General features: G+C 33.6%; 1 protein-coding gene across 4 annotated transcripts in view; it reads right to left on the bottom strand.

Moving 5' to 3' along the window:
• The window catches only part of LOC137627267 (inactive serine/threonine-protein kinase TEX14-like), a 298494-nt gene that overhangs the window by 237756 nt on the left and 48238 nt on the right, over nt 1-12500 (bottom strand). For all 4 annotated transcript variants that reach the window (XM_068358350.1, XM_068358378.1, XM_068358358.1 and 1 more), the window contains exon 2: nt 6489-7298. In XM_068358350.1, coding sequence (XP_068214451.1) covers nt 6489-6615 — 127 coding nt within the window. In that variant the 5' untranslated portion in view covers nt 6616-7298. The remainder of the gene's footprint in view (nt 1-6488; nt 7299-12500) is intronic.

The following is a 12500-nucleotide window of genomic DNA, read 5'->3' as shown; positions in this document are numbered from 1 at the left end:
AGCAGAACCGTGAACAAACGCTAGTGGGAGGACATGTATGAGGCCTTAGGTCTGTAGTGGACTAGCAACGGCTGATGATGATGATTTATATTACAGAAAATTACCTCTGACAAAACGGCTCTTCCTGGAGGGTGGACAAAACGGCTTTTCCTGGAGGATGGAAGACTTAGTTTAATAAGAGATCCATACTGTCGGATACTAACTAGATAGGACGAGAAACCAACTGCCCTTTCCTAGACCACATTATGAAAAACACGAGGAAAAGAAGTGCAGGTGGATATGGTTTGTGGGGTCATTAAAAACCACTCCAGGTACTTATCTTTTTCTTTTAAATATTTGTCACGTAAAGTAAGTACCACAGGTATGAGTAGTTGGGCGGAGTCCAAACATCCACATCAAAGCCTCTTACTCCTTTAAACACCTTACACTCGCTGGTATAAGGCCATCTCACCCCTAAATAACCATCACTGGATCACTTACGGAAGCAAACTGGAGTGCTACCACGTTGAACGATAAAAATGTTGCACGATATGGTCTCAAAATGACGCTGTACGGGAGTAAACGGATTACGCTTCCATGGGGAGACAGAGTAAAGCCCTGCACTGTCATGTATTTCTTAGCTTAAGAAAAACCATAAGAAGGTTATTTAGCAGATTCTTTAGAAGGCTTACTCTTAAAGGTTCACAGCGATTTTTCCTAAGAACTAAATGACATTCCGCGTCATAAGCGTTCAAAAATCGCTTGACCAAATATCAACTAAGAAAGAAATTAAGCAGTTATGTCTTTTACTGGGCAGCACTAGGATTTGACATATCTCAACTCAAATACAAATGTATATAAAATAACTATGAGGAGCCTTGGCAAGTCTCGTGGCATAGACAGACAGCTATCAACATTTCAATAAAAATGTAAATGAAAATGTAAATGCTCTTCGATACAGCTACACAAAAAATCTCATTATGTTACCATAAATTTTGTTAACAGTCATGACCCTCAACCACCTAAGCATTTCTACGGGTTTCTTTACACTTTATTTTTTTTTTACTTTTTCAGTCACTTTAGACGACGATTTCCACTGAAGGGTGAAACAAAGAAATTGCCTAAATACAATAAATTCAGGAAGGAAAAACAAACAAGACAGAAGGCCGTTAATACTTTATTTCGTTAAAATATTGTCGATGTAAATAACCGCTAAGATCTGATCTTTCTAAATTTTTTGCCATGGAATAGCCAATCCCTTCTAATCTTCTGTCTCGCCGTTATCCCTACATCAAGGGGTCGGTTGCCTGATGCGCATTCTCCAATGCCTTCTACCAAAGGTATTTTCTTCCACTAAACCCCTTCTCTCCTTATCATCCTTCATCTCATCTCGCCAGCTAATTCTCTCCTCCCTCTCGATCTTCTCCCAACTACAGGTTCCTCCCAACCCTCCATTCTCCTTCCCCATCATCCATCCTCAACACATGGCCACACCATCTCAGTCGTGACTTGTCAATTCTGAAATTTTTACTTCGCCTGTCATTCTCCAGCAGTGATATTCCCATAATCCACCTCAGCATTCTCATCTCTTTACTCTTTATTGGCATTCTATAAACCAGCTTTCACCAGGGCGTCACAAATTCCATACATTGAACCTTACAGTAATATTATTTTAATGAAATGATTGAACAGAAGATTAAATCAAATCAAGTGAAAATAAAGCTAAACAATTTTATTTTGCCTTCCAACAATTTTATCAATTGAATTTTTAAATAATTAATTTATACAAGGTTATGGTCTGTACTACCATGACCATGGCGTTATCAACCTCCCATGGAGAATATATGCCATATGTATATGCGTTCCTAGGTAGTCAACAATCCAAGTATTAGCCAGGCAACAACGTTGCTGATGTGGTGTTCTGAATGCAGTAATTGAGACTACTATTAGATGAGTACTGTATAACATGTATTCAATTATCAATATTGTTTTCTGTTTAAATCCTCCATATGAAGGTCATTATCAACTCGGTCGGCATTCTTTTGTCCAAGCTTTTGATCATACAGTAGATCAGTCTTCGAATCATCTGTATATGTTCATATTTCATTTCAAGTTTGTATAGCATTTTTTATTCTTCGTCTCTTCTGCTAAGAGAATTTCCCAAACTTCCTCAATATAAATAAATCTTTAAGCTATACCTTATCAACAAATGACTTTATCATTCGCTGATCAAATCCAAACGAAGCCTTTAATTAATTGCGTCAAGATGCGAGCCTATCACGATTTGAATAATCTTTTATATAACATTCTTTGCTTATTACCACCAGTACATATCTTAAAACAGGAATATCCTGATTAAACCTTCTATTTGACACCTTGTTCCATGTAGTTTTTAATTAAAAGTAATTGTCGTATTTTCGCCACAGTACACAAACAAGGGACCAAAGGAAAGAATTACCTTATACAATACGGGGTAAATCTATTTCTTATTGTCTGTATATACATAAATATATTTAAAATATAAAACGTGTACATTATATAAATAGATCATTAGATCATTCGCAATTTCATAATGCATTTGGTAATTAAAGTCCTTAAACCACCCTTAGGCAAACTTACCTAAACATCTATGCATTATGCATTCACATCAATGGTCCATTGCAATGACAGCTAGCCCTTGGTACTATTGAAAACGACCTGAAGCTTTTTGTATGAAAAGCAGATATACCTAATTAAATGCAATAAATACGTAGGCTACTTATATTCCGTGACCTTATGCAACAACATCCCGTACTTGACCCCATGTAAACCTATCTAGAGCACCCACGTTTTCCGTACGTAAATCTACCTTGAACATCACCATCAGACCGGCTAATCTCGACCACTCTGGGAGCATTGCATTTTTATCTCACTGAAGTGGTAACTTAAGGTTCATAATCCCGTACCTGCCTGATGTGCGCTTAGCGATCGCTCAGTAACACGATAGGATGCAAAGGTCGCCGAGCTCAAAGCATGAAGGAGCAGGCCATAACCTGAGAACAGGATTCTGAATTGAGAATCCTTTGGGTGGTTAAATAAAGGACTCTGGGCAAGGGAGGGCGTCCTAGCCACAAGATCCTGATATCGTAATCATTGCGTCATATTAGGCAAAACATACTTTCTTTATTTCTTTTTTTTTTTCATTTGGTTGTTTTCATAGCTATTTCATTGCCAGAAATTACCTTACATCAATAAAACTAGTCACTCTTTTATGACGTACTCTTGCATTATGCTTTTGTAATTCATAGATATTCCTATTTCTCCTCCTACTTCCACTCTACATCCTTCTTCTCCTTTCCACAGTTATTAAGCATCATGACTTTACATACTGTAGTCCTAATGATTTAACATTGTCTTCATGTTTCCTTGTAACAAACTAGTATCTAGTCTATTTCACTTACTCTTTCCTTCCTCTTCCACTGAAAGATATACAAAAAAGGGTCATTTCCTCTAACCACAAAACTTCAATTAACCTCTACTTAGGTCCGGAAGAATTCCTTTTATTCAATAGAATTATATTCTCTCTCTCTCTCTCTCTCTCTCTCTCTCTCTCTCTCTCTCTCTCTCTCTCTCTCTCTCTCTCTCAGCTGATGGCATGGTGGTCTTTAATATGTCACTCTACATCAACTCCCTTTGAACACATCTTCAATTACTTCCCAAAGTTCTTAACTTTTCATGATTCAATAAAGATACTAAAAGCTTAATTGAACTAAAAGTAATTCTTAACAATATTGAGTGAAAGGTAAAATTTTAGTGTTTATATATAACAGAATCATTAAGTTGACTTCATAAATATGTAAAATTCATGCCACCAATAATGTATGAGACTATGTATGTATTTCCTCTAAGATGAAAAAATAGCACCAAAGCAGAAAACTTACATAATCATATCAAAATGACATGCTATATATATATATATATATATATATATATATATATATATATATATATATGTACTGTATATATATATATATATATATATATATATATATATATATACTGTATATATATATATATATATATATATATATATATATATATACTGTATATATATATATATATATATATATATATATATATATATATATATATATATATATATATATATGTACGCATTTGCCCTTGCAATCTAGATACACACACACACACACACATATATATATATATATATATATATATATATATATATATATATATATATATGTATGTGTGTGTGTGTGTTTGTGTGTGTGTATATATATAAATAAATATATAAATAAGTAAAAAAAAATTTTTGATAAATGGTCCTGGCTGGGCAAGAATTCAAGCCTATGCCTTTGAATCGAAACAATCCCAGCAATAGACTCTACCAATGGGCCATCAAGAGAGATATAAGTTCATTACGAGACCACTGCTCATATTCCTGTCAAATTCAGGAATTTGTACATAGCCTTGAAATCAACCTATCTACACCACGATAGCTCATTAATGAGTTTGCAACACGGGGCTATTTATGATGATCATTTGTCACTATCACACTTGACTTTAATTGATGTAAATATCAGCCACAAATGGCATCTAATATCGAAATCAACCTTGGGAATATATATCCACAGAAAATGCATTTATAATAAATGCTTCTGCTTGGTTGATATTTACATATATTAAAGTTACGTGTGTAAGTGCCAAATTATAATTATATAAATGTGTGTGTGTATACATACACACATATATATTATACACACACATACACAGGCACACACACACACACATACACACACACACACATATATATATATATATATATATATATATATATATATACATATAAATATATATATGTATATACATACACGCACGTTGGATAATCTTTAAGATATTTTTTGTATGATTTACAAGCAAGGGAGCTAGGGGATAATGAAAAATGGAAATAGGAGCAACGCATGATCGCCAGCGAAAAAGAAGTTATAAACCTCAGAGAATTGCAACCTGGTATCCGCGTGTTTACATGGATTGCCTATATTTAATCACTCTGTATACACGCACACACACACACAATGATACACTGCTACTTTGTCATATTAAAGGTAATCTACAGAGGCTGGTAAAATAATCTAAAGTTTATGGTCAGGGGAGAAAGTTTAAATTTAACGTTAGCCATAGCAATGTTAGGAGAGCAAATGGATGACAACAATTATCCTGAGATCATATAGATTGCAACAGTAATCTTAAAAAAGCAATTGGATGCCAGGAAAATAACGAAATTAATTTTAGCATATTGGTTGGAAGAATGAAATGGCTGGATTCTTATAAATAACAAGATACAAACTGGACAGAAAAAAATATAAACCTAAGAAGGAATTGTTTAATTTGGGCAAGGGATTTACGGATGGGTCTTTATCTCTCACAAAAGCCTAACATACTTTATGAGCTTTAATCAAATATTGTATCTTCTTTCCAACTTAATCCCTGTTCAGGGTCACCATTTTTAAATAGTGCTTTCCATCTAACTTTGTCCTGTGTAATTTCCTTCCAATTACATTTTCTCCTCATATCATTCTCAGGATCCCAGAAAACCTCAAATTCTTCAATCAAATATCTTCAATACAATCTTTCCATCCAGTCGTAAGTCCTTCTCCTCTTCGTGTTCTATCCACCGCAACATTCATCACTTCTCTTGCCACGTTTTGCTCTTCCCTTCTCATCACGTGGTCATAACATCTTGACCTTGCCTCTTGCGCTTTCTTTAATGCTTCAGTGACCTTTACTGTACCCCTAATATGTTCATTTCTAACCCTGTCCATTCTGGTTACTCAACTGCATACCTAACGAATACATTTACGAGTCTATGAGCAGATACTACGCTGGTTCTAAGAGTAGGTAACTTTTCTTTGTTTCTATGGAAACTTTTTTTTTTTACACCGTTTCCTTTTAGAGGCTTAAGACCTTTTCCTACGACACTGATTAACATTCCCTTTTTTATTATTGTTGATTTGTGCCAGAGGAACTTTAAGCTTCTTCTCCTTATCAATTTTCATTACATGACATAATACATTATTCGTAAGAAAGCAAATTATATTTTCAAAACGTTAGTAATGATCATAGCAGTAATAAATTTATTGTTGTTTCTGAGTGAAATATAATAACGATAAAGTAAAAAACAACTACTTAGTTACAATCAACACAATTGAAGGCAAAATAATTTTCACAATAACAATGAGGCACCTGTTACCAATAATGATACTGAATAGGCTAAAAGATATATGATTCATTAAAGTAGAAAACCTTCAAGAATAACAAACCTCCTCCAACACCAACAGAAAAATAGGCCTCGATCCCTACCCAAGTCTATCTCTTGACCTATAGCCAAACCGTCCACAATAACATCTCTGAATTACCTTATGGACTTTCAGACAAAGAAACAAACAGGGAGACAGACGGACAAATTAAGTAGAAATAGCAATAATCCAAAGTTTGCATTTGGTTCTTACCTTTTCTGAGGAGATGTTTAATCCTTTTGGTCCTTCCCGTGAGAACAGCCAAGTGCAATTCATCAGGCGACTTCTCCTTGGGCGTGGGCGCCGCCCGCCTCAAAGCTCTCATGGGCGAAGGCAGCATGGTGCTCCGATTCCCAGATTTTTATAATTAATAAAAAAGTCCAAATCTCCTAGTCCTAATCGTCAGACTTCGATGGACTTTTAAAAATTCTCTCTTTGTCGGATCTTCGCGCCGGGAAATACTTGATCCATTAGCTTGATGGAAGCAAATTGGGATCTTTTTTTTTCCTTTTTCGTTTCTTACCCAGTTTGAATCTAGTAACTTGAATCGTTTTTTCTTCCTTCGTTTTCCACCCAGTTTGAACTTAGGAGTCTTGATATTTTTTTTTCTTTCTCTTTTTACCCAGCTTGAACTTCAGGCAGGGAAATGTAATGCAAAATGAAGTGATGTTGCAGCCACAGCTCAGTGCTTCCTGGGGTTACGCTTCTTTGTATGGGGACACTTCATCGCTTATTTGGGTCGCATCACGTTTTATTTCGCCTTCACTTTATTTCACTTCAAGTTAAACGACAAGTTGATGGTTCTTACTCAGTTATATTCCAAAACGCTGCATTCTTTCGCTTAAATAAATCCACTTACACTACCAATTCGTTTAAGAAAATAGAATCTGAATAAGACTGGAAGTTACAGAGGGGCGTTCATTGGACAGTCCTTTTAATTCTCTTCTTTTCTCAACTATTTTCCTCAGGGATATTTCGGGAGTCCGTTGCACAGTCACAGCCTACTACATTGCACCATCATTTCTGCAAAGGAAAATAATTATGATTAATATCTTTTAATTGATAAAGTAATAAATCTAGCCTATCCCACATGGCATATCATATTGCGATAGTCAGCCTGTTAACGGTCAATAAATTTATGAGAAAAAAAATTTACAGTCTACTGTTACGGAAACAAATAATCATATGCAGTTATATTCATCTTTTTCTTAACTGTATTTTTCTATCATCTTGAAGAATATAACTCCAATAATTCTTAACTTTAACAAGGAAAGATACCTAAAAAATCCATTAAAAACAAATTCAACTCCATGAAAAAAATTTTAACTGCATACAAAAAATCATTTATGTACAAAAACCGTTTATAAACTAAAAATAATCATTGAAGTACTTGACTTAAACAGATGGTCAAATGAAAAAAATAAAAGCGTTATTGAACTCTAGACTTATAGAATACATCTGTGACAGGAGAAATGAACGAGAAAATGTCCCTAAATTAAACAATACTGTATAAAAAACATAAAGAGACTTGCAGACTGCTTTAACTTCATTCTGAAAATGATAATTTCTCTTGAAGTAAGCACTCCCAACCCCTCAAAAAAAACTTTTACATGCTCTGCCAATTGTATTTTTTTAATTTCGTCATTATATAGTTATAGCCTATAACTTATCAATTATCTATACAGTGCATCAACTTTCAACGATAAATAAATCTATTCTAAAGATAATATATATATATATATATATATATATATATATATATATATATATATAATGTGTGTATATATATACTATATATACTGTGTATATAATTATACACACACATATATATATATATAATATGTGTGTATATATACATATGTATAATATATATACATTATATATATGTATACATATCTAAGTATATATGTATATATATACACACACACACATATATATATAATATGTATATACATATATATATATATATATATATATATATATATATATATATATATATATATATATATAAAGCATATCTATATAACTACTTTATCCTTCCCTCAACAGATGTAAATTCTCTTGCTTCCGTTCATGTGCATCAGTTGCCTCCAAACTCCAAACTCAAGTTTCATCCAATCCACTCACTCAATCCGAGCTTCCCTCTCCCTTCAGAGGGTTCTTCCCCTGCCTTCCACTCCTCTAAACAGAGGACATGAGTGAGGGATTCCCTCCCTCCGATGACGCCGAACATGGACCCTCTCGTCCTGCGCCTAAGGGTTCCCTTACATCACATCATAATCCAAACCTTCCGGTTTCCTCCTTCCCCTGGAGTCAAGGAGCTAGCACTCCGACAAGGACTGGCATTTCCTCTCTCTCTCTCTCTCTCTCTCTCTCTCTCTTTCTCTCTCTCCTAAATTATACTATCACTTGTATCTCACACTCTATATATTTATACTCATGTCTTCATTTATCAAAAAAGTTTTAAAGGTTATTAAAGGTCGCTCATGACACAGCGACAATACATTAGGCCTAAGGACTGACCATATATATACATATGATATGCTCCCTCCATCCAACCGAGGACCAGGAAGGGCAAGACAATGACTGTAGATGACTCAACAGGTAGACCAATAGGCTACCCCAAATGCCCTATCCTTAGTTCACAAGGAAGATGAGGTACTGTAGTTTCGAACCCCAGTCCAGCAGATCGCTAAACATGGACGTTTCCAATTAACTACCACAACCCTATAGAAAGAGGAAAGAGATCGCGGAATGCAGGGAGGGAAAGCAAGCAATGAAACACAATTACAAAAAAGAAACCTCGAGCGAAATAGAAGAAAAAGAAAACGGAATTGGATGGTAGATTATTGACAAAGCAAGCCACTACTGTACCTAAGAGATGTATAGCGTCAAAGATGAAACTTATTTGTGAAGAAAACTGGAAATTCTAAAAAAATAGACTATTCACACACACTTTGATATTTTGATGAATAATTTATATGTTCAAATGAGGCAATTTGGAAAGACATTTCAAAACCTCTAATACCATGTATGATAATACCCATCCGCTTGGTTCTGATCATAGGAAAAAAAAAAAACGTAAACAGCTGATGAATCTAAATGAATTGCCGCTGAACATTGTTCCCAAAGCAAAGAGTGAAGCTGAAAGATTAAGGAGAGGCTTCATTTGGATCAGCTTTATTATCAGCTTGACACAAAAATCCTTGAGCAAATACCATTACAATGGATTCGCAAATAAGGTAGCAAATATATCACATATAAAAGAATCTTAATTTTCACATCAAAACAAGAAGAAGAATTGATGAGATCAGATAAGATATTCTGAATCAACAGACCTCGTTACCGCAACCTAGAATTAGCATTGAATGGGATAAACACAATTAACATTAAACAGCAAAATAAGTTGCACATGTGGATGCTCTATAAAGATCATTGCGATGACGAATCTTAAATTAGACATGAAAAAATTAAACAGATGTCCTACTTACACGTTTCTCTGCATTAATTATTATACATGTTCCTTATTCTTTCATTCTTTCTTTCTTTAAGTGGCCCTTAACCTTGACTGCTAGTATTATCACACTACTAATTATGAGAATAAATGTAAGAAATTTATCATACAATAAATTTGTCAAATGAGAACATTACTGATGAGTTTGGTTATCATTCAAGTAATGGACTTGTATGTTTTCAGAATTTTAAAGTATATAAAAAACTAAAAAAAATAGACATCACAAGCCTGAGATCTACGGAAATATATACAGTAGAATTTAAAAGTAAAAACAACGCATAATTGTATAAATATAGGAAGAAAACTTGTTTTTCAATTATATTCATTTGGGATTTTGAAAATTATAGGATGATGTTGTCTGCACCTTCTGATAAAATTGACATTAAGATTAGCCAAAAAAAAAAAAAAATAAAAAAGTTAACAGCCCTGTGAATCAATGGCAACGTTAAAAATCTTAGTATTTCCTGTATTTGATGTATCAGTTTCCACCATATTTTTTCTTAGCTGATAGGAAAGGTGGGTGAAAGAAGAATGAGGACAGTAGCTAACCATCATGAGGAATAGTTTGAAAAGTTTAGTATTAGTAAGAGTAATGTAAAACGTGGTTTAGCCAAAGTTATATTTATTCAAAAGTAGTTTTCTTAATATGGTTTGCCAGTTAGTGTTACATTAGGAAAAACGTACATCTCTCTCTCTCTCTCTCTCTCTCTCTCTCTCTCTCTCTCTCTCTCTCTCTCAGGTACACACAAGAACGTAAAATATACATGTAGCACATTAGAAAATACAAGCAAGCAAATACATACTTCCTACGCAAATAAAATACGCGATATAACACCTTTAGAACAAGAAAAAATATTTATTCTCGCCATCCTCTACGTCTACAGTGGATGTACGGCTTCATTAATCGATGTATGCTTAGCGTTTTGAAATGAATACTATTTTACAGCGTCAAATGACACATCACATTTCAGAATGACTGACTATTTTCAGAAGAATGCATCTTAATAAATACAATGATACTTGAATATAAATTTTAACCATCCATAATAAAAGGATGTGTATATATATATATATATATATATATATATATATATATATATACAAAATAAAATATACTGCATACACACACACACACACACACACACACACATATATATATATATATATATATATATATATATATATATATATATAAAGTATACTGCATGCATACATATATATATATATATATATATATATATATATATATATATAATATTCTGCATATATATATATATATATATATATACATATATACATATATAACAAATGAGCGTGGATATGTGTTTGTCATAGGAATATCAATTTCATTCTAATATGGCAACTGACAATCGAGATTCGGAGGGGGGAAGGACACCCGTTACTTTAACACTGAAATCAATCAATATGAGTAACGCCCTCCATATCCTTTCCCTCCCAAGGGCAAAAGTCGTAATGATGGGATATATTCCATGATTGATTGATTTTATAAATCTGGCATCACACTAGAACAAAAAAAAATAAATGTGCAATAACCATAGCAAAAAAAAAAAAGGAAATAAAAAAATAACCGTATCATGAAAGCACAAGAAAGAAACGAAGGTTTAGATATGAGAACTTATAATCAGAAAAAGCATTGTCGAGATAGAAGAGTATTTTATCTAAGATGACATATTCCAAGAAAATTGGTCTGATAACAATATTGATTTTTCACAATGAAAACATTTAGATAAAGTTTTAAAACGAATACAGTTTTAGAAGTAATTCTCATTTGTTTACCAAAATTACTAATTCGGCAATTCAAAACCATTATAGTTCAATGCAATACCTTGGCTCGTCGAGCAGTGCTAATGTACTGAAGAACCATCCTTTCCAAGACATTCCGTCTTGGGGTGTTATGTAGAATTTCTCAAATTCTATGCTGTTCGCCACCTTGATATAACATCTAATTTTCGTTTATACATATTCTGTTGTAAAGAGCAGAAGATTAAGAGAAGAACTAAAACAATCAATACAAAACTTTAACGTCAAGTCTTTCCTGTATATGCAATCTTTTTCCGGTAGCACATTCATACTTTAATTTATTCATTCGGTACACAATCTGATCAGCAAGGTTAACCAACGTTTGGTCCGGTCATTACTGGTATGGATGACCACCAAGAAATGCCAAAAGTCGCCGGCAATTAAGCTTTCAAACACCTGGGGGAAAGGGCGTGGGCCTAACCGCCTAACTTCAAGAATGCTTAGGGGCAATTTTTATAGCCTAATATTGAAAGAATAATGATAAGAATAACACTAGGAGAGAGAGGAAAAGGGCAACATGGATACGAGAGTAAACTAAAATAAAGGATATTCTATCAACATGTAAGAAAAAGAAATGGACATGGGCAAGATATATAATGAGAATAACAGATAGCAGATGGACAGTAAGAATAACAGAACGGGTCCCTAGAAATGGAAAAAGATGCAGGGAAAGAAAGAGAAGACGATTGATTGACGAACTAGGAAAGTTTGCGAGTGTGGACTGGTATAGTAAGACCATAACAGTTGCAAGTAGAAAAACATGTCTGAGGCCTTTGTTCTGCAGTGGACTAATAACGGTTGATGATATTATATATATATATATATATATATATATATATATATATATATATACAGTATATATATATATACAGTATATATGTGTATATATA

The sequence above is a fragment of the Palaemon carinicauda genome, chromosome 2 (genome assembly GCF_036898095.1).
Source record: "Palaemon carinicauda isolate YSFRI2023 chromosome 2, ASM3689809v2, whole genome shotgun sequence".
NCBI classification, from domain to species: domain Eukaryota; kingdom Metazoa; phylum Arthropoda; class Malacostraca; order Decapoda; family Palaemonidae; genus Palaemon; species Palaemon carinicauda.
The sequence above is the reverse complement of the archived record's forward strand: the minus strand, read 5'-3'. Positions and strand labels throughout refer to the sequence as shown.